Source organism: Pan troglodytes, chromosome 10, assembly GCF_028858775.2.
Source record: "Pan troglodytes isolate AG18354 chromosome 10, NHGRI_mPanTro3-v2.0_pri, whole genome shotgun sequence".
Classification (NCBI taxonomy): domain Eukaryota; kingdom Metazoa; phylum Chordata; class Mammalia; order Primates; family Hominidae; genus Pan; species Pan troglodytes.
This window is the reverse complement of record NC_072408.2, coordinates 13,976,400-13,999,650: the sequence shown is the minus strand read 5'-3', so window position 1 is coordinate 13,999,650 and position 23,251 is coordinate 13,976,400. Positions and strand designations below refer to the sequence as shown.

Genomic DNA, 23,251 nt, shown 5'->3' with positions numbered 1-23,251 from the left:
ACTCTGGGTGGTCTCTGCCAACCACAGGAAGGTCCCGCAGCGCAGGAGGCAGAGGCCTTGGAACCTGGGTCCTTACCCTTGATGTTGGATTCCAGCAGGACCTGTCCCGAGTCACTCAGCAGACACTGCCACATCCCCGCCTCAGGGTTCAGCACCCACACCGCCTTCTCCCGCTTCGAGACCTTTGCCTCCTTGTTCTCCAGTTTCAAGCTCAGCATCAGCTTAGGGGAGGTGGGTCCCCACACCTCACAGGTCAAATTTTTCTGGAGCTGAGTGGCTGCAGAGGAACGAGAGGCTGAGATCAAAGGCCTGAGATTCAGTAGAACAATTAAAATGATACTCTATATGGGTGACCTTCTTTTAGCCTTTTAGAGCAGGTTTTCATGCAGTCCTACGAGGAAAAACAGCGTTTGGGGTCCAGTGGTATTGGCTTTGAATCCCAGCTCCACTGCTTAGCAGCTGTGTGTCTCTGGGCAAGTGACTTAACAACCTGCACCCAGATAGTACTAAAGGCAGGCATACATGTAAAGTGTTTGGATGGGGCCCGACACGTGCTGAGCATCAAGCGTTAGCCATTACTATTTGCGGAGTCGTTATGATGATAAGGAGATAAGGAAGCCAGAAACTCAATTTGGAGCTTGACATTATCATCATTACTATCATACAGAGAGCAGATTTCATTATCCTTATTAGACAGGTCAGGAAGCAGGCCTGCAGTGGGAGGGGGCTTAGCCAGGGTCACAGAGGGTTGGTTATAGGAAGAACCGGAACCCCGGTTCTTAGCCCAAGTGCTTTGGGGATCTTCAGTGAAGCCAGCCCCAGGCTGGCTCATGGATGTCTCAGTTCAAAACCAGCCCCAAACCCAGAGGGCCCTCCCTCACTTCATCCAGGTGACCAGGGCCTAGGCATCCCCTCTTGGGGCCTGGCTTGCCTCAGAGGGAGCCCTGGGCCAGGCCCCTCCAACTCCTTCCCCTGCCCACCCCTCCCTGGCCTGGCCCCTCACCTCTCATCACCACGAGGTTCACTTCCTGATGCAACTTTCCTGTTTTCGCTTCAAGGGCCAGGGTGAGGTTTCCAGAGCCAGCATACTGAGGCAAGGCCTGGGGCAGGGTGAGGTGGAGCGGGAGCTTCTTGCCCATCTGGAGCTTAGGGTCCTGGGTAACCCGTTTTACAGACACTTCCTTGTTCTTCAGGTCAAAGGTGATCCAAGACTTGGAGGAGGAAGCCCTCTCCGCCTGCCACCACAGCTCGCCACTGCCCGTCAGCTTTTCAACTGTAAAGGCGAGTGGGAAGGAGAACTCCACCTGTTCCCCCTCTTTCTTATAGACTATGCTGGAGGCCTTCTGGAAAGCTGGAGGTGGGAAGGGAGAGACCCTGGGTGAGGAGATAGGAAGATGAGGGTGCACGAGTGGGGTTGGCATGTGGAGGCGGTAGGGAGATGGAAGGGGACCCGACGAGTCCAGACACCCACCTTGTCATTTCAGATACTTCAGTTCCTTCCTACCTCTCCAGCCTTCTCTCCCTTCTTCCACCCAGCATTTTCCTACAGCAGGCCACCTCCCTCCTCCCGGAAGCCATCACAGAGCAGCCCAGCCACAGGGGATCCTTGCTGTCCTTAGGATTCCTGGACCACAGAAGCCATTTGGCCTCCACTCCTTAGAGGCATATTCATCACCCTTCACAAAATAACAGCGAACACTTAACTAGGGCTTACTCTGTGCCAGGCACCATTTTCAGTGCCTTACGTATATCAGTCCTCAACTTAATACGAGGTAGTCGCTGGCAGTTAACATCATCCCCATTTCACAGAGGCTGAAACCAAGGTGCAGAGAGGTTTAGTAACTCACCCAAGGTCACGTGGTTGTGGCAGAACCAGGATTTCAATCAGCGTACATGCACTAAACTGGCACACTACCTTATGTCTACCTTAAGTCACATAAGCACCCAGGGGACAGGATCTGGGGTAGGACCTTGGTCTCCCCACAGTGGCCTGGCTTAGAGGTCCAGAGGTACAACATAGAACATCATCAGGGTTGGCTTACTGGTGTTAGTGTCCCTGAGTAAGTGGATTTGCCAACTTGGTAGGGGTGCGGAGCTGAGGCAACAAAGAAAGTAAGCTCCCTGACATTCCTCCTTTGGGGCCTCCAAAGGAGACTCGGGCCTCTAGCATCCTTACCTTCCCCAGCCTTTCCTTTCTCCATGTCCACCACACTGAGGGGTGGCTGCCAATCAGCCCCCTGAGGATGAGGGCCCCAGTGAGTCCTTCAAGACAGGCCTCAGCTCTAGGGGACCTAGTCTTCTCCACTCCTGACCTCCCAGCACCAGAACCAGAAACAGGGCAGTCAGAGCAGAGGGAGGGGCTGTCAGACCCCGGGGCAGGGAGGAGACTGCGCGAAGAGGGGCTTCCCTTACCTAGCACCACGATGTCTATTTTGAACTCCACTTTCTTCTGGTTCTGCAAGACAGTGCATGTCCAGGTGCCACTATCCTGGAGCTCCAGCTGAGACACGGAGAGGGTCTTCCCCCCCTGTATGTTTTTACCCCTTGGACTCCTACATTGCACTGAGGGGCTACTACCAGGGGGGCTCTCCAAGGTCAGGGTCAGGCTCTGCCCCTGAAGCAGGTGGGTGTCAGAGTTGGCAGTCACTGTGGAGGGAAAGGCCAGCTGTGTCACACACATACCATCCCCAAGGAGAAGGGCAGACAACAGGAAACCAACAACATCTCTCCATTATCGCCGTCCCAACATCTCCTTCCTCCCAGCACCCAGCTGCGCACCCCCAGCCAAGATAGGGTTTCCCTCTCCCCTCCTCTCTCTCTTCTTTCCTCCTCTCCCCTCATCCTCTCTTCCCCAGTCTCTCTCCCTCCTTCCCTTGCCTCCTTCCCTTTTCTTTCCTTTTCCCAAGGCCTCTTCCCTTCTCCGCCCACCAGCATCCCTCACCTGATCAAGAAGGGTTTTAAGAGATTTGGAGGCCAGTTTGACAGCTGGTCCTCTTGGGGCTGCTGCGGTATCACCAGCTCAGGCTGGATTTGGTGCAGGGGTGGGAGTAGTGGGGAAGGGAACCAGGCAGGAGGTATCCTCATCCCCACCTGCCCCACTCACATCCGAACACTAGCAATTGCACCTCCTCCTTCTGGTCCCCCACTTCACAGATGTAAGTATCTGAGTCTTCTATCTTAAGATTCTTGATGATCAGGGTAAAGTTTCCTTGGTCCCAAAGGCTTCTTCTTGAGTCAACGCGATCATTCAGCTTGGATGGACCTGGGAGCAGAAGACATATGGGGGGGGACTGAGGCGCCCTGGAGACAGGGCACCTCTGGCAAGAGAATGCCCACAGCTCTTCTGATATCAGTTGCTAATTTCCTGCAACATCTGCTCCTCGTTCTAATCAGAGAAACCCGGTCTGGCAAGGAGGTCTCATCATATCCATTTACCTGGCTGGGACAGTAGCTCACAAATACAAATAAAATCATATCCTTATTTGGAGAGCACCAACTCCTACATGCCAAATACTTTACAGGCATCATCTCAGTAATCTCCACAATAATTCCGAGAAATAGATACTGTCAACACTGTTTTGTTTATTTTGCAGAGAGAGAAACTGAGACTCAGAGAGATTAGGTAACTGCCTAAACTCTCACATATTGAGATTAAGTAATTACCCAACTCTCACACATTGTAGGAGAATAAACCAGTACAATTTCTTTGGAGGGTGATTTGTAATCTATATCAGAATTACAAATGTATATACAAAACCAAATGTCCATCAATAAAGAATAGGTTAAATAGATCATAGCTCACCCATTCAGTGGACTGCTATGCAGCCGTAAGAGAGGAATGAGGAAGTGCTTTGTGTACTAATTTGGAACCGTATCTAAGAAACATCACTAACTGAATAAAGCGAGATATTAAACAGTCTACTGTTTGTTTTTAAAGGTGGAGAAAATATATTCTTTGTATATGAAAAGAATAATTCTCAAATTAAACATAAGAAAATGAGGCCATTAAAAAGAGCTATAATGTCTAAAAAAAAATTAAAAAAGAAAATGAGGCCAGGCATGGTGGAAATCTCTCATCCCAGCTCTTTGAAAGATCGAGGTGGAAAGATTGTTTGTGCCCAGGAGTTCGAGATCAGCCTGGGCAACATGGCGAAACCCCATCTCTAAAAAAAAAAAAATTTTTTTTTAATTAGCCACCTTGGGAGGCTGAGGTGGGAGAATCACTTGAGCCCAGAAGTCAAAGGTTGCAGTGAAACAAATGAGATGGCACCACTGCACTCCAGTCTAGGTGACAGAGTGAGACTCTGTCTCAAAAAAGAAAAAAAATTAACTGAGTGTGGTGGTGCATGCCAGTAGCCCCAGCTATGCCGGAGGCTGAGGTGGGAGGATAACCTGACCCAGGAGGTCGAGGCTGCAGTGAGCTATGATCATGCCACTGCACTCCACCCTGGGCGACAGAATGAGACCCCATTTAAAAGAAAAAGAAAAAGAAAAAAAAACTGGGAGGCTGAGGCACAAGAATCGCTTGAGACTGGGAGGCAGAGTTTGCAGTGAGATCGCACCACTGCATTCCAGCCTTGGTGAGAGAGTGAGACTGTCTCAAAACACACACACACACACACACACACACACACAAATAACCTTGGTTGCCTCTAGGAAGAGGAAGTGAATACTCATGTGTAGGAAGAAAGCTTTTCACTATATGCCCTTTGCTTTTTTTTTTTTTTTTTTTTTGAGATGGAGTTTCGCTCTTGTTGCCCAGGTTGGAGTGCAATGGCATGATCTTGGCTCACCGCAACCTCCGCCTCCCGGGTTCAAGCAATTATCTTGCCTCTGCCTCCCGAGTAACTGAGATTACAGGCATGTGCAACCAAGCCCGGCTAATTTTGTATTTTCAGTAGAGACAGGGTTTCTCCTTGTTGGTCAGGCTGGTCTCGAATGCCCAACCTCAGGTGATCCGCTCGCCTTGGCCTCCCGAAGTGCTGGGGTTACAGGCGTGAGCCACCACACCCAGCCTGCTTTCTTTTTTTGTTTGTTTGTTTTTATGGAGTCGAGTGTTCGATCTCTGCTCATTGTAACCTCTGCCTCCTGAGTTCAAGGGATTCTCTTGCCTCAGCCTTCGGAGTAGCTGGGATTACAGGTGTACACCACCACATCTGGCTAATTTTTGTATTTTTAGTAGATACAAGTTTTGCCATGTTGCCCAGGCTGATCTCGAACTCCTGACCTCAAGCAACCCGCCCACCTCAGCCTCCCAAATTGCTGGGATTGCAGGTGTAAGCCACTGCACCCAGCCTATATGCCCTTTTCTATCTTTTGAATTTTGACTCCCGTAAGTGGTGGAGCTAGGATTAAAATGCAGCCCGTCAGGAGTTTGGGACCAACCTAGGCAGCCAATCGAGACCCTCATCTCTAAAAAAAATTATTTAAAAAAAAATTAGCTGGGTGTGGTGGCACATGACTGTAATCCCAGCTACTTGAGAGGCTGAAGCAGGAGGATCACTTGAGCCCAGGAGTTCAAAGTTACAGTGAGCTATGATTGTAACACTGCACTCCAGCCTGGGCAACAGAGTGAGGCCTCATCTTAAAGAAAAGAAATTTTTGGCCGGGTGCGGTGGCTCACGCCTGAAATCCCAGCACTTTGGGAGGCCAAGGCGGTGGATCACTTGAGGTCAGGAGTTCAAGACCAGCCTGGCCAACATGGTGAAACCCCATCTCTACTAAAAATACCAAAAAAAAAAAAAGAAAAAAAAAATTAGCCAGAGCATAGTGACACATGCCTATAATCCCAGCTACTTGGGAAGCTGAGGGAGGAGAATGGCTTGAACCCGGGAGGTGGAGATTGCAGTGAGCCAAGATCACACCACTGCACTCCAGCCTGGGTGACAGAGTGAGACTCTGTCTCAAAAAAAAAAAAAAAAAAAGAAAAGATAAAAGAAAAGAAAAAATGTTTTAAAAAATAAAAATAATTCAGGCTATTTCGCTATGCAATGCTATCTCTGGAAAGTTCTTCTGGCATAAGTATGTGTCTCCTTTGGCCTCTTCTTGTAAAATCTAATAACCATCACCAAGGGAAGTTTTCTCTTTAGCTGTGCATTTTCTGGGTGCAGTGGAAGCTCCAAAATCTCTGTAGAACAGGGCTTTAGAAGCTAAATTTACATAGCAAACAGTTCTGTTTTGTTTTGTTTTTACTTAGAATGTATATTTGGAGGAATGGGGCAAAGGTGGCTAAGACTAAAGCCTCTCACCCTGCTTGGTACTGCCTCTGCCTCCCTGAGATGCCCACGCCCTCTCCCTCTTTCTGCCTTGGTGTGGGAGCCTGGATACCAGTTCAGTCACTCACTCTCCTTTCTCTCCTCTTCCAGACCGCACAGTCCTCTTCCCCACTGCTCAGCTCTTACTGTCCAGGAGCCCCTTCCAGACAACCTCGCAGCCTCAGCACACAGTTGCCCCAAGCTTCCTCAGAGCACGGCAGGCACCCAATCCACCCCACACCTTCAGTTTCACACTTTTTAAAAAAACTTCCCTACTCAAGACAACCTGGACCCAACCTCCCCCTTTATTTGTTCCTTCAGTGGTTCCTGCCCTACTTGCTGTTTGCCCTGGATCTACACACTGCTTTAATTCCCCAGCTTACCCTGAAATTCAACTACATTCCTTTCACAGTTCCTTTACCAAACTTCTTAAAAGCGTGGCCTACTCTGGTTCTGCCCCACTTTGCTCCGCCTCTTTTGTTCCTCCCCTCCATTTCTAAGTATGATTCGTTTTTCTTCGTCTTGAACTCTTGCTCTGACATCTACATTTAGGTGTTGTCCCAGACTCTGTCTTTGGTTCTCTTCCCCGTTTCTACAGACATTCTAAATTCCACCGCATCCCCAGTCAGCTCTGCAGATGGTGGCCAAGTTGTTACTGCCAGCCCTGACCTCTCTCCTCAATTCTAGGCACACATTTCCAATGGTCCAAGAAATAAGTTTATGTTAATATCCTGCCATCACCCCAAACGCAATTGGTTCAAAATGAAATGTATAACCCTCCTCCTAAAATAACTCTGCCTCCTTGCTTCTCTTCAAAAGAAAACCATGGCCTGCTTGTCCATGCTGTCCCATACTTTGAAAAAGCTATGGCAAGATAATATGAAAGGTCTAAGCATATGAGTGAGTCTGGGACAAACTCATGGGACAATGGTATTGAATGAAGACTTAAAAGAGGTATGGGCCTGTGGCCAGGTGCGGGGGCTCACGCCTGTAATCCCAGCACTCTGGGAGGCCGAGGCAGGTGGATCACCTGAGGGCAGGAGTTCAAGACCAGCCTGGCCAACATGGTGAAACCCAGTCTTTACTAAAAATACAAAAATTAGCCAGGAATGGTGGTGCACACCTGTAATCCCAGTTACTCGGGAGGCTGAGGCAGGAGAATCCCTTGAACCCAGGAGACAAAGATTGCAGTGAGCCGAGATCGCGCCACTGCACTCCAGCCTGGACAAGAGAGAGACTCCATCTCAAAAAAAAAAAAGAGGTATAGGCAATGGACTAGAGACGGGGAGCAGCAAGGACATTACAGGAAGGGGGAAAAGCTCCAGAGAGGCAGCACAGGCAAGCTGTGGGGAAACCTCCTGGGTGCAGAGGTTTCCACTGGGAAACTGAGCAGTGGCGCTGAGAGGGTGAACGTCCTGCAGAGGCTTCTAGGCTTAGTCTAATGGGCTAGGATGTGGCATGTGCAAAGCATGGCTTTGGAAGGCAATGCTGCAGCAGGAGGAAGGGAAATCCAAGTAGGCGAGACTAGTAGCAGACCAAATTACCCGGAAGCTCACTGTAATCCAGGTGGGAGGTATGTGAGCCTTGGCTGGTGATGGTGGCATTCCCATGGGAACAAAGAAGAGGAAGAAACTAGAACATTTTTTTTTTTGAGACAGGGTCTCACTCTGTCACCTAGGCTGGGGTGCAGTGGCGCAATCACGGCTCACTGCAACATCTACCTCGTGGGCTCAAGAGATCCTGCCACCTCAGCCCCCCAGGTAACTGGGACTACAAGCATGTGCCACCACTCCCAACTAACTTTTGTATTTTTTGTAGAAGTGGGGTATCACCATGTTGCCCAGGCTGGTCTCGAAATCCTGAGGTCAAGTCATCCAGCCGCCTCAGCCTCCCAAAGTGCTAGGATTACAATAGGTGGCAGACATCATGCCCGGCCCAAAACACTTTCAAAGCAAGGAAAGGTCATAATTGATGACGATAGGAAACCAGGGATTGAAGCAGAGAAAAAAACATGACTCTGTGTTTCAGAAATTGGGAGAACAAGGAGGGTGATACTGTTATTGTTAGAAATCAGGAAGTTGGGAAGGGGAGCTGTTCTGAAGGAAGATGAGATCCATAGAAACAGAACAAAAGCATCAACACAAAAGACTTAAGAATTTTTGGAAAGTAGCGCATTGTTTTAATCTCATAGGCAGTGAAAGAAATGCAAATTAAAACAATGATATATTTTTCAATTATAAAATTGCCCCCCCCAAAAGTTTTAAATAATACTACTCAGTGCTGACAAGGTGTGCTCAAAAAGTTCATTTCTGGAACTTTATCCTTAAAACAATAATTTTAAAATGCAAACCATAATTTAGGTACAAAAATAATACTTATAGCATTGTTAATAGGATACAATGTTAGACAAAATGATAATGGCCATATATTAGAGGACAATTAATTTGATGGAATTCTAGGTTAGCACCAAAACCAATATTTACAAATAACTTACAATGAAATAGAAAATACTAATAATATACATTTCTAAGTTGTCTTAAGATAATCTTTACTTACAGAAGTAAGCTCTTGGCTTTTTAAAAAGAAGAAAATTATCTCACAAAGTAGGGAAGGAAAAGAAAAATTTTAAAAAAAGTTTTTTTTTTTTTTTTTTTGAGACGGAATCTCACTTTGTCGCCCAGGCTGGAGTGCAGTAGTGTGATCTCGGCTCACTGCAACCTTCGCCTCCTGGGTTCAAGTGATTCTCCTGCCTCAGCCTCCCAACTAGCTGCAACTACAGGCGGGTGCCACCATGCCCAGCTAATTTTTTGTATTTTAGTAGAGACGGGATTTCACCGTGTTAGCCAGAGTGGTCTCAATCTCCTGACCTCGTGATCCACCCGCCTTGGCCTCCCAAAGTGCTGGGATTACAGGTGTGAGCCACTGCGCCTGGCCAATCTTCACTTTTTAGGTAAGTCATTTGAACTACAAAAATTATACACTTTCCTGGCCCTGCCTGCCTGCTTTTTTTTTTTTGAGAAAGAACCTCACTCTGTCGCCCAAGCTACAGTGTAGTGGCGTGATCTCGGCTCACTGCAACCTCCACCTCCTGGGTTCAAGCAATTCTCCTGCCTCAGCCTCCCGAGTAGCTGGGACTACAGGCACGTGCCACCACGCCCAGCTAATTTTTGTATTTTTAGTAGCGACCGGTTTTGCCATGTTGGCTAGGCTGGTCTCGAACTCCTGGCCTCAAGCCATCCACCCGTCTCAGCCTCCCAAAGAGCTGAGATTACAGATGTGAGCCACCACGCCTGGCATTAAACCAAACTTATTATTTTGAGATAATTGTAGATTCACTTGCAGTTGTAAGAAGTAATACAGAGAAATCCTATGTACCCTCTATCCAGTTCACTCTGATGGTAATAACTTGCAAAACTGTAGCACTATATCTCAACCAGTATGCTCACATTGACACAATCAGAATACAGAACATTTCCGGCGCCATAAGGTTGTTGCTTTTTGTAGCCATACCCCTTCCCCTCCCCATCCCTGAGCCCCTTAACCCCTGGCAATCACTCATCTGTTCTCCATTTCTATAATTAGTTATTTTAAGAATGTTATATAAATGGATTAATACAGTATATTACCTTTTGAGATTGGCTTTTTTTCACTCAGCATAATTCCCTGGAGATTCATCCAGGTTGTGGTGTGTACTATGATTCATCCTTTTTATTGCTGAAAAGTATTTCATGGTATGGATGTAATCATTCCCCAGTTGAAGGACATCTAGATTGTTTCTAATTGTTGGCTACCATGAATAAAGCTGCTATGAACATTTGTGTGCAGCTTTTTGTGTGGGCATAAGTCTTCATTGCCCTAGGATAAATGCCTAGGGGTGCAATATTGCTGGATTGTTGCATGTTTTTTTTTGTTTTGTTTTGTTTTGAGACGGAGTCTCCCTCCGTCTCCCAGGTTGCAGTGCATTGGCGCGATCTCGGCTCACTGCAAGCTCCGCCTCCCGGGTTCACGCCATTCTCCTGCCTCAGCCTCCAGCGTAGCTGGGACTACAGGCGCCCGCCACCACGCCCGGCTAATTTTTTGTATTTTTAGTAGAGACAGGGTTTCACCGTGTTAGCCAGGATGGTCTCGATCTCCTGACCTCGTGATCCACCCGCCTCGGCCTCCCAAAGTGCTGGGATTACAGGCGTGAGCTACCGCGCCCGGCCGCATGTTTTGTTTTATAAGAAACTATCAAACTGTTTTCCAGAGTGGCTTTGCCATTTTAGGCTCCCACCAATATTGGAAGAATGACCCAGTTTCTCCACATCCTCATCAGCATTTGGTGGTGTTCCAATTTTGTATTTAGCCATTCTGATAGGTTTAGTGATAGCCTATTGTGGTTTTAATGTACAAATCCCTAATGATTAATGATGTTGAACAACTTTTCATGTGCTTATTTGCCAACTGTATGTCCTTTTCGGCCTGTTTTCTAATTGAATTGTTCGTTTTTTTGGTTTTGAGTTTTGAGAGTTGTTTATCATATTCTAGATACCAGTCCTTTGCTGAGTATGTGGATTGTGAATATATTTTCTTATATTCTGTAAACTGTCTTTTCTTATTATTCTTCTTTTTTGATATAGGGTCTCGCTCTGTTGCCCAGGCAACCAGGCAACATCTTGGCTCACTGCAACCTCTGCCTCCCTGGCTCAGTGATTCTCCCACCTCAGCCTCCTGTGTCATTGGGAATACAGGTGCACCCAGCCTGGGTGACAGAGCAAGACTCTGTCTCAAAAATAAATAAATAAATAAATAAAAATTTTAAATAGATGTATACACACACGCGTGTGTATAGATGTATATTCACAATAAATAGATGTATATACATCTATTCACCTGTATGTGTATATATATGTGTGTATATGTGTGTGTATATGTGTGTGTGTGTGTGTGTGTATGTACTTTTTTTTTTTTTCGTAGAGACGGGGTTTCCTCACGTTGCCCAGGCTGATCTCAAACTTCTAGGCTGAAGTGATCAGCCTGCCTCAGCCTCCCAACGTGCTGGGATTACAGCGGTGAGCCACTGTGCCCAGCCTCTTTTCTTCTTCTTAATAGGGTTTTTGCAGAGCAAAATTATTTTGGTTTTGTTTTTGTTTTTGAGACAGGGTGTCCCTTTGTCACTTAGGCTGGAGTGCCAGCTGGAATGCAGTGACACAATCATAGCTCACTGCAGTCGTGAACACCTGGGCTCAAGCGATCTTCCCACCTCAGCCTCCCAAAGTGCTAGGATTACAGGTGTAAGCCACTACACCTGGCCAACTTGTTTATATCTACAAAAAATCTTGCTGGTATTTTTATAGGAATCGGATTAAACTTGTATATTAATTTGGGGAAAATTGATATCTTTCTTATGTTGAGTCTTCCAATCCATCAATCCATGAGTACAGCATGTCTCTCCATATATTTAGATCTTCTTTGACTTCTTTAATCAGCATCGTGTAGTTTTTAGCATACAATTCAATGCTTTCTTTTTTCTTTTTTTTTTTTGAGACAGACTCTTACTCTGTTGCCCAGGCTGGAGTGCAGTGGCGCAGTCTTGGCTCACTGCAACCTCTGCCTCCCGGGTTGAAGCAATTCTCCTGCCTCAGCCTCCAAAGTAGCTGGGATCAGGCATGCGCCACAACACCTGCCTAATTTTTGCATTTTTAGTAGAGACGGGGTTTCACCATGTTGGCCAGGCTGGTCTCAAACTCCTGACTTCAAGTGATCCGCCAGCCTCAACTTCCCAAAGTGCTGGGATTACAGGCATGAGCCACCGCACCTGGCCCTATGCATGTTTTTTAGATTTACACCTAAGTATTTCTTTCTTTCTTTTTCTTTTCTTTTTTTTTTTTTTTTTTTTGAGATAGGGTCTTGCTCTGCTACCGAGGCTGGAAAGCAGTGGTGTGATCATGGCTCACTGCAGCCTTGCCCTCCTAGGCTCAAGCAATCCTCCCACCTCAGCCTCCCCAGTAGCTGGGACTACAGGCATACACCATAATGCTCAGCTAATTTTTTTTTTTTTTTGAGACGTAGTCTCACTCTGTCACCCAGGCTGGAGTGCAGTGGCACAATCTCAGCTCACTGCAAGCTCCGCCTCCCAGGTTCACGCCATTCTCCTGCCTCAGCTTCCCGAGTAGCTGGGTCTACAGGCGCCTGCCACCACATCCAGCTAATTTTTTGTGTTTTTAGTAGAGACAGGGTTTCACCGTGTTAGCCAGGATGGTCTCGATCTCCTGACCTCATGATCCACCCGCCTCATCCTCCCAAAGTGTTGGGATTACAGGAGTGAGCCACTGCACCCAGCCATGCTCAGCTAATTTTTTACTTTTTGTACAGACAAGGTCTCACTATGTTGCCCGGGCTGGTCTTGAACTCCTGGGCTTAAGCAATCTTCCCACCTTGGCCTCCCAAAGTGCAGGAATTACAGGTGTGAGCCACCATGCCTGGCCTTTTTGAGCAATTATAAATGGTATTGTAGTTTTAATTTCTGTGTACACATGTTCCTTGCTAATATATAGAAATACAATAGATTTTTTATGTTTATCTTATATTCTGCAACCTTGATGAATTCATTTATTAATTCTAAGAAGTTTCTTACAGAGTCTTTGAGATTTTCTATGTAATCATGTCATCCACAAATAGGAACAGTTTTATTTCTTCCTTTCTGATCAGTTTTCCTTTTATTTCATTTTCTTGCCTTATTGCACTGGCAAGGGATTGCAGTATTATGTTGAATAAGAGTAGTAAGAGCAGACATCTTTGTCTTATTCCTGCACTTAGGGAGAAAGAATTCAGTTTTTCACCATTAAATATAATGTTAGTTGTAGTAGGGTGGGTCTTTTGCATTTTGTGTGTGTGTGTGTGTGTGTGCTTTTTAATTTATTTATTTATTTATTTATTTATTTATTTTGAGACAGAGTCTTGCTCTGTCGCCTAGGCTGGAGTGTAGTGGCACGATCTCAGCTCACTGCAACCTCTGCCTCCTGGGTTCAAGTGATTCTCCTGCCTCAGCCTCCCAAGTAGCTGGGACTATAGGTGTGTGCCACCACACCCGGCTGACTTTTTGTATTTTTAGTAGAGGCAGGGTTTCACTGTGTTAGCCAGGATGGTCTTGATCTCATGACCTCATGATCTGCCCACCTCGGCCTCCCAAAGTGCTGGGATTACAGGCGTGAGCCACCGCTCCTGGCCTTTATTTACTTATTTATATTTTATTTATTTATTTATTTATTTTTTGAGATGGAGTCTCGCTCTGTCACTCAGGCTGGAGTGCAATGGTGCAGTCTCAGCTCACTGCGACCTCCGCCTCCTGGGTTCACGCAATTCTCCTGCCTCAGCCTCCCGAATAGCTGGGATTACAAGTGCCCGCCACCACGCCTGGCTAATTTTTTGGTATTTTTAGTAGAGACGGGGTTTCACTGTGTTAGCCAGGATGATCTTGATCTCCTGACCTCGTGATCCGCCTGCCACAGCCTCCCAAAGTGCTGGGATTACAGGCGTGAGCCACCACGCCCGGCCCCACAAGCAATTCTTATAATAACACCTTTCCATAGATATTATTAAGTGTTCACTGGTCAGGCGTGGTGGCTCACATCTGTAATCCCAGCACTTTGGGAGGCCAAGGTGGGTAGATCACTTGAGGGTAGAAGTTCCAGACCACCCTGGTCAACATGGTGAAACCCCATCTACTAAAAATGCAAAAATTAGCCAGGCATGGTAGTGCACACCTGTAATCCCAGCTGCTCAGGAGGCTGAGGCAGGAGAATCACTTGAACCCAGGAGGTGGAGGTTGCAGTTAGCCGAGATCATGCCACTGCACTCCAGCCTAGGCGTCCAAATGAGACTCTGTCTCAAAAAAACAACAAAAAAGAATATTCACAATTTTATTTCTGTCAAGTAGACTTTCCAAAATAGCTATTATTAGGTCCAAGGGTTTTAGAGTTTTGTATTCATTAAACATTGCCAGATTACTTTAAATAGTTAGTCTAGGCCGAGTGCAGTGGCTCACACCTGTACTCCCAGCACTTTGGGAGGCCAAGCCGGGCTGATCACGAAGTCGGGAGATTGAGACCATCCTGCTAGCATGGTGGAACCCTGTCTCTAATAAAAAAATAAAAAAGTTAGCTGGGCATGGTGGCACGTGTCTGTAGTCCCAGCTACTCGGGAGGCTGAGGCAGAATTGCTTGAACCTGGGAGGCAGAGGTTGCAGCGAGCTGAGATCGCGCCATTGCACTCCAGCCTAGGTGACAGACCGAGACTCCGTCTCAAAAAAAAGAAAAAAGTCTAATAATTGGTAGTCTCATTATGATATAACTTAAGGAAGGAGTAGGATAAAAGGTATATACAGTATGATATCATTTACGTAATTATGTATATAATATTCTCCACACCGAACAACAGTGGAAGAAAATAGGCCACATGCAGTGGCTCATACCTATAATCCCAGCACTTTGGGAGGCCAAAGCGGGAAGATCACTTGAGCCTAGGAATTCAAGACCAGCCTGAGCAACATGGTGAAGTCTCATCTCTACAAAAAGTAAAAAATTAGGTGAACATGGTGGCGTGCACCTGTAGTCCCAGCTACTGGGAAGGCTGAAGTGGGAAGATCACTTGAGGCTGTGATGTGTTGTGGTCATGCCACTGTACTCCAGCCTGGGCAGCAGAGTGAGACCCTGTCTCAAAAAGAAAAAAAAAAAAAAAGATTGGAAGAAAATCAATCAAAATGTTAGCAGAGGATATCTCTGAGTGGTAGAAGTATGCATGCATTTGATTTTCTTCCATATTCTTTTCTTCATTGACCAAATATTTTGTAATGAGCATATAATAGTTTTAAAACCAGGAGAAAAGGCCAAGTGCAGTAGCTCATGCCTGTAATCCCAGCACTTTGGGAGGCTAAGATAAGAGAATCACTTGAGGTCAGGAGTTCAAGACCAGCCTGGCCAATATGATGAAAACCGGTCTCTACTAAAAATACGCAAATTAGCCGGGCATGGTGGCACACGCCTGTAGTCCCAGCTACTCAGGAGGCTGAGGCAGGAGAATTGCTTGAACCTGGGAGGCAGAGCTTGCAGTGAGCCAAGATCATGCCCACTGCACTCCAGCCTGGGCAACAGATCGAGAGTTTGCCTCAAAAAAAAAAAAAGTAGAAAAAAATGATTCTGGTCCGGGCACAGTGACTCACGCCTGTAATCCCAGCACTTTGGGAGGCCACGGAGGGTAAATCACGAGGTCAGGAGATCAAGACCAGCCTGGCTAACACTGTGAAGCCCTGTCTCTACTAAAAGTACAAAAAATTAGCCAGGCATGGTGGCATGCGCCTGTAGTCACAGCTACTCAGGAGGCTGAGGCAGGAGAATCACTTGAACCCGGGAGGCGGAGGTTGCAATGAGCCGAGATCGCGCCACTGCACTCCAGCCTGGGCGACAGAGCGAGACTCCGTCTCAAAAAAAAAATAAATAAATAAATAAATAAATAAATAAATAAACTAATAATAATAATAATAATAAATCTGCAGCTTTTTTTTTTTTTTTTGAGATGAAGTCTTGCTCTGTCACCCAGGCTGGAGTGCAGTGGTGCAATCTCAGCTCACTGCAGCCTTTGCCTCCCAGGTTCAAGCGAGTCTCCTGCCTCAGCCTCCTGAGTAGCTGGGAGTACAGGCCTGCACCACCACACCTGGCTAATTTTTGTATTTTTAGTAGAGACCGGGTTTCACCATGTTGGCCAGACTGGTCTTGAACTCCTGACCTCCGGTGATCTGCCCACCTCAAACTCCCAAAGTGCTGGATTACAGGTGTGAGCCACTACAGCCGGCCTTTTTTTTTTAATTAAAAAAAAATTTTTTGGCTAGGCATAGTGACACACACCTGTAATTCCAGCACTCTGAGAGGCCAAGGTGAGTGGATCACTTGAGCTCATGAGTTCGAGACCAGCCTGACCAACATGGTGAAACCCTGTCTCTACAAAAAATACAAAAATTAGCCTGGCATGGTGGTGCATGCCTGTAGTCCCAGCTACTTGGGAGGCTGAGGTGGGATGATGACTTGAGCCTGGGAGGTGGAGATTGCAGTGAGCCGAGATCATACCACTGCACTGGAGCCTGGGTGATAGAACTAGACCTTGTCTCCAAAAAATATATATATATATTTTTTCATAGAGACAGAGTCTCACTATGTTGTTCAGGCTGGTCTTGAACTCCTGGACTCAAGCAATCCTCCGGCCTCAGCCTCCCACAGTGCTAGGATTATAGATATGAGTCACTGTGCAAAGTATTATCTACATAGGTCTGTAGCAACAATACTCAAGAAATCACGGGTTTTAAGTGATAGTGATTGTTCTAAAACTCACTAAAATAAGTTCATGAATATTAAATATTAAAATATTGAAATTCACATACCACCTTTCCCTGGGCCACCAGCAGTTGGTGTAGAGAAACTCTGGATAAGAATGCCACTGAGTTTCTGTCAACCCAAGCCCTCTGGGATCCCAGAGTTTAACTAAGACCAGATCTCAGACACCAAAGGCTTTCACTCCATAGTGTGTTTTCCTCCCTGGATGGGGAGCCAGGCAACCCTACCTTTAGTTAAGAAGGAGCCCTGATTTCCCAGAATCTTTGTCTGGTTGGAGTTTTTCCAGTGGAATTGTATGCTCTTCTTCTGGGAAGCTGTACAGGTCAGTTCCACTGTGTCCCCTTTCTTGCCCAGCACCACTTTCTTTCCCTGAGTGGCTGCTGGGAGGAGTGCTAAGTGGAAAAGAAAGGAGTCAGGTCTCAATGTCGCCTCTGTCCCCCTCTACCCCATCCTCCACCTTTGCCTTTCCTCCCACGCCATCTGCATTGAGACCCCAGGTCTGAGAACTTACCCAGTTGCAGCACCAGAAGCAAGTGCCTAAAAGGGACTCCCCGGTTCATTGTGGCCTTGCTGAGGGAGGCGGGGGCCTGAGCCAGTAGGGACCTGAGCCCGCAGAAATGGCAGGGCCTGAGGGAAATACCAATCATTAGTCAGCAAACATTTATTGGACCTGGAGTATACAGGGGCGATACGCAACCTCTCCCTCAGGACCCTTGCAGCCAGCCTAGTGAACTTGAGGCAGGAGAATAACAGAGGGAATTGGAGGTTGGATTAAGGAAGGAATGAGTAGGAGCAGAAGCAAGAGAAAGAGGCAGGTGAGCAAAAACAGAAGATAAATAAGTGAATAAGGAGCCCCATGGCTGGCTAGATCCAAACCAAACCAGTTAGGAGCAGCTCCTAAGAGATGGGCATATACTAGGCTGGGTGCAGTGGCTCATGCCTGTAATCCCAGTGCTTTGGGAGGCCGAGGTGGGTGGATCACTTGCGGTCAGGAGTTCGAGATCAGCCTGGCCAACATGGTGAAACCCCATCTCTACTAAAAATACAAAAATTAGCCAGGCGTGGTGGCATGCACCTGTAGTCTCAGGTACTTAGGAAGCTGAGGCAGGAGAATCACTTGAACCAGGGAGGAGGAGGTTGCAGTGAGCCGAGATTGTGCCACTGCACTCCCGCCTGGGCCACAGAGCGAGACTCCGTCTCAAAAAAAAAAAAAAAAAAAAAAAAAAAAAGATGCACATGTACTACAGAGAAAAGATATCCTCAAAATGACCCCATATAGTAATTAGCTACTTAAGGTTCATGCCTACAGAGTGCATATCATGCATGTACTTAAAACTATGGGAAGGAAGTGACATGTAAACACACAGAGGCCAAGAAACTAAGCAACCCACCTGTCAATCAAAAGGCACATGCTGGCTAAAGCTTAGGCAGCTTGAGGAAAAACAGAAAAAAAACACATAGAAAAGGCCATGAAATATAGCAAAGTGATGCTGATACCATTCGCAGGTCATCCTTGATCCATAGTGGATCGTACTGTGCTTAATAAACTTTTGCTGCTTTGCTATTTGTGTGTGTCGTGTCCAATTTTTTGTTTGCGGCACCAACAACTTGGGACTTCACAACATCAGCCAGTAACAAAGTAAACTTGCACACCCCTAACTGGATGCTCTGAGATACACACCACGAAATGCTATGCCCAGGCCAGGAGGGGGTTCTTTGCTGGGATGAGTGAGGAGGGGATCAGAAAAGGATGCACGGAGAAGGTGGCAAATTGGTGGGGAGACCATGGAGCCAGGCCAGGACGTGGAAATGCTTGAAGGCCGTGCTGAGATGCTGGGACTGGATCCTGGGCACTAGAGAGCCAGCAGAGGATTTTCTATAGAGAAGAAGATTATTAGATTTGCCACGTGGACCCCTGCAGCTGCTGAGTGAAAGAACTGGAGGAGGCGAGGCACCAAAGGCAGAACTGCAACCATCCTGGTCAGCAAAGGGCCTGAGCCAAGTGGCTGTGGAAATGTGTGGGACAGTTCTAAGGTGACGTTCCCAAGAATTGGGGCCTGATACAGTGTGAGAGGTGTGGGGAAAAGAAAGAGAGATCAGATTGTTACTGTGTCTATGTAGAAAAAGGAAGACATAAGAAACTCCATTTTGATCTGTACTAAGAAAAATTGTTCTGCTTTGAGATGCTGTTAATCTGTAACTTTTGTCCCAACCCTGTGCTCACAAAAACATGTCCTGTATTGAATCAAGGTTTAATGGATCTAGGGCTGCGCAAGATGCACTTTTAAAAAGTTCTTGCCTCACACGTGTAATCCCAGCATTTTGGGAGGCCAAGGCGGGCGGATCATGAGGTCAGGAGATCGAGACCATCCTGGCGAACACGGCGAAGCCCCATCTCTACTAAAAAAATGCAAAAAAATTAGCCGGGCGTGGTGGTGGGCGCCTGTAGACCCAGCTACTCGGGAGGCTGAGGCAGGAGAGTGGTGTGAACCCGGGAGGCGGAGGTGGCAGTGAGCCGAGATCACGCCACTTCACTCCAGCCTGGGCGACAGAGCAAGACTCTGTCTCAAAAAAAAAAAAAAAAAAAGGTCTTGCAGGCAGTGTGCTTGCTGAAAGTCATCACCATTCTCCATTCTCTATTAACCAGAGACACAATGCACTGTGGAAGGCCGCAGGAACCCCTGCCCGAGAAAGCCTAGGTATTGTCCAGGTTTCCCCCCACTGAGACAGCCTGAGATATGGCCTCATGGGAAGGGAAAGACCTTACGGCCCCCCAGCCCGACACCCGTAAAGGGTCTGTGCTGAGGAGGATTAGTGAAAGAGGAAGGCCTCTATTCGGTTGAGATAAGAAGAAGGCATCTGTCTCTTGCTCATCCCTGGGAATGGAATGACCCGGTGTAAAACCGATCATACATTCTATTTTGAGAGAGGAGAAAACTGCCTTATGTCTGGAGGCGAGACATCATGGCGGCAATACTGCTCTGTTACTCTTTACTACACTGAGATGTTTGTGTAAAGTTAAACATAAATCTAGCACATCCAGGCATAGCACGTTTCCTTAAACTTATTTATGACACAGTCTTTGCTCACATTTTTTTCTGCTGACCCTCTCCTCACCTTCACCCTATAGCCCCACCACATTCCCCTTGCGGAGATAGTAAAGATAGTGATCAATAAATACTGAGGGAACTCAGAGACCAGCACCGGTGCAGGTCCTCACTTGCTGAGCGCCGGTCCCCTGGGCCCACTTTTCTTCCTCTATACTTTCTCTGTGTCTTATTTCTTTTCTCAGTCTCTTGTCTCCACCTTGCGAGAAATACCCACAGGTGTGGAGGGGCAGGCCCCCTTCAGAGAGGTCAGGGGAGAAAGAGCAGAGGGCCATTTCTCTGTCCAATATCAGACCAACCCTACAAGGCCTCTGAGTGGGCCAAGCAGAAGGCGTTGGTCCAGGGTTTGGATGAAGGAGAGTTTCCTGTGCGCTTGGCAGACAGGCGAGACTGGGGGTGGTGGCGGCAGGGCAGAGAGGCTCTGAATGGACCATGGGGAATGGACAGCTGTAGATTAGAGGAGCGATTCCCAAAGTCCTGGATCAGTAGCAGCGGCAACATGACCTGGGACCTTGTTAGAAATGCAGATCCTCGGCCCCACCCCAGACCTGCTGAATCAGAAACTAGGGGTGGGTCTAGTCATCTGGGTTTTCACAAATCTCCCGGTAACTGATCACGCTCAAGTTTGAAAACCATAAGTTAGATGGAGAGGAAAGGGGAGAGGTGTCCCCATTCTGAGGTGTGCAAAGGTGGTAGGGATGTGCGAGGAGGCTTCGGAGGAAAGAGAGGGCTCAGGGAGGTGATGGTGGAAGAAGGTATGGGAAAAGCCTTTGGGGCTTGACTGTAAATCTTTTTATTTTTAGTTTAGATCCACTCTGTCACCCAGGCCAGAGTGCAGTGGTTCAATCACAGGTCATTGCAGCCTGGAACTCCTGGGCTCAAGTGATCCTTTCATGACAACACCCAGCTAATTTGTGCAGGCAGTGATTGCAAATATTGACAGGCAGGTCGAAGAGCTGGAGCTTTGTCCTGGAGGTGATGGAACCCACTGCTGATTTTTTGGTAGAGATGTGGCATGGTCTGTGTAGAGCTTTGGGAAGCTTGATGTGGTAACTGGGGACCAGATGACATGGGACTGGAGCAGTGATTATAGGAAGGGCACCAAGATAGAACCTCAAAGGAAGGCTGGAGCAGGGCTCAAGTGTCTTTGAATCCAGGCCCAGGATATAAAGTGGGCTCAGAGAGGTGACTGCCTGGGGAAGGGGTCACCATGGACCTGGCCCCTGCTGGTGAGACAAGATCTTGCCTCCAGACTTACTCTCTCTTCCAAGCTTGGTCCTTCTTTCCCCCAGTGGCATCTTTGCCGTTGAAGCTTGGTGACGATCTGCCTACTCTGAAGTCCCACAGCACCCCGTTGACATGCTCCTGGGTGTGTTCCACCTTCTACTTTGTGTGTAGTGATTTGGTTTCTCAACTCTCCTCCTCCAGCTTGAGCCCCTTGAGGACAGAGATGACAGTCTAGCCAGCTGTGTGGCCACCACAAGCCTGGCAGCAGCTGAGACATAGAGAGAGGACTTGGTATGGCTTTGGCTAACTTAAGCCAAATTGAATTGTATGGAGGAGCGAAAGTCACTGATTTCTTCTTTCTGTATTCACCATATTAATTCTGTTTCTAAAATGGGTCACTGAAGTGTATGCACACACCCAGCCCGGCCTGGATGAAGCCCAGTCGCCCCAATCCAAGCTGTTCATCCCCACGGGGCCCTGCCAGCCACTCTCCATCCTGTCTGTGGCTCTCCACCAAGGGGCTGACAGCCACACATGGCTCATAGGCTCTCTTGCCCTCCAGCACCAGTCGGGGCTGGCCAGTGGGAAGTGCCTTTCAGAGATGAGATGGAAGGGTGGGGGAAAGAAGCTGGGATATTTTTCCTACTCTATCCCTGCCCTGGGCATATTTTCTGTCAATAGCTGTGTGTTCATCCTCACCTGCAGACCTGCCCCTCCACAGCTTCTGTGGGGTGGCCCCTTATCCAGAGTGCAAGCACTCTCTGGGTTCCAGAAACACCATTTTCACTTCTTCAGGACTCTTCCTGCTGTTAATAGTGTCTGTGCTTCAACAAATTGATTGATTCCCTTAACCTCTGTGAATAACCCCCTTTCTACAATCTCTTGAACCATGGGAGGTGGACTGTGTTTCCTGCTGGGCACTGAGACACAATCTGTGGAGAGGAATGGGGCACTCAGAAGGTGCGGGGGCTTGGTCCTCTTACGGAGGTTTAGGAGAAGATAAGAAAAGTGACTCCATCTTTGTTAGCTGCCTCCAGTTACTCCATCTGCCAGGAAGAGGAGGTAGCCAGGGCTTAATACGTGGTAGGTGCTTGAGATAGACAGGTAGGTAGATAGATGGATGGACAGATAGATAGATAGATAAAATAGATTAGATAGATTAGATGATAGATTGATAGATTAGGTAAATAGATTAGATAAACATACAGACAGATTAGATAGATGATGAATAAGATAGATAAAATAGATTAGGTTAGACAGAAAGATAGATAGATAGATAGATAGATAGATAGATAGATAGATAGATAGAGACAGACATTTAGGGACAGACACAGTGGCTCACACCTGTACTCCCAGCACTTTGGGAGGCTTAGGCGGGTAGATCACCTAAGGTCAGGAGTTCAATACAAGCCTGACCAACATGGTGAAACCCTTCTCTACTAAAAATACAAAATTAGCCGGGCACAGTGGTACGGGCCTGTAATCCCAGCTACTCCAAAGATAGAGGCAGGAGAATCGCTTAGAACCCAGGAGGCGGAGGTTCAGCAGTGAGCTGAGATCGCGCCACTGCACTCCAGCCTGGGCGACAGAGCAAGACTCTATCTCAAAAAAAAAACAAAACAGACATACAGACAGATAGATTAGATAAATAGATGATAGATAAGATAAACAGATAAAACAGATGAATTAGATTAGACAGTCAGACAGACAAGATAGATATATAAGGCCGGATGCAGTGGCTCACACCTGTAATCCCAGCACTTTGGGAGGCCAAGGCAGGTGGATCACCTGAGGTCGGGAGTACGAGACCAGACTGGCCAACATAGTGAAATCCCATCTCTACTAAAAATACAAAAATTAGCTGGGCATGGTGACGCACGTCTGTAATCCCAGCTACTTGGGAGGCTGAGGCAGGAGAATCATTTGAACCCGGGAGGCGGAGGTTGCAGTGAGCCGAAATCACGCCACTGCACTCCAGCCTGGGCAACAGAGCAAGACTCCGTCTCAAAAAAAAAAGATAGATATATGTCCAGGCACGGTGGCTCACGCCTGTAATCCCAGCACTTTGGGAAACCAAGGTGGGTGGATCACTTGAGGTCAGGAGTTGGAGACCAGCCTGGCCAACATGGTGAAACCCTATCTCTACTGAAAATACAAAAATTAGCCAGGAGTGATGGTGGGTAGTCCCAGCTACTGAGGAGGCTGAGGTAGGAGAATTGCTTGAACCCGGGAGGCGGAGGTTGCAGTGAGCCGAGATCGTGCCACTGCACTCCAGCCTGGGTGACAGAGTGACTCTGTC

At 47.4% G+C, this 23,251-nt stretch overlaps 1 protein-coding gene across 3 annotated transcripts in view; it reads right to left on the bottom strand.

Annotated features, from left to right (window-relative positions):
- Positions 1-23,251, bottom strand: part of CD4 (CD4 molecule) — a 31,190-nt gene that overhangs the window by 3,394 nt on the left and 4,545 nt on the right. Inside the window, exons 1-7 of one of the 3 annotated variants that reach the window (XM_016922510.4) lie at positions 20,984-21,090; positions 17,130-17,245; positions 16,846-17,010; positions 3,104-3,262; positions 2,413-2,646; positions 1,004-1,351; positions 77-277 (exon numbers count right to left, since the gene is read on the bottom strand). In XM_016922510.4, the coding sequence (XP_016777999.1) occupies positions 77-277; positions 1,004-1,351; positions 2,413-2,646; positions 3,104-3,262; positions 16,846-17,010; positions 17,130-17,178 (1,156 nt within the window). In that variant the 5' untranslated portion in view covers positions 17,179-17,245; positions 20,984-21,090. Of the gene's footprint in view, positions 1-76; positions 278-1,003; positions 1,352-2,412; positions 2,647-2,941; positions 3,263-16,845; positions 17,011-17,129; positions 17,246-20,983; positions 21,091-23,251 lie in introns of those variants that run through there. The other 2 variants (XM_016922513.4, NM_001009043.1) reach the window with 2 other exon arrangements.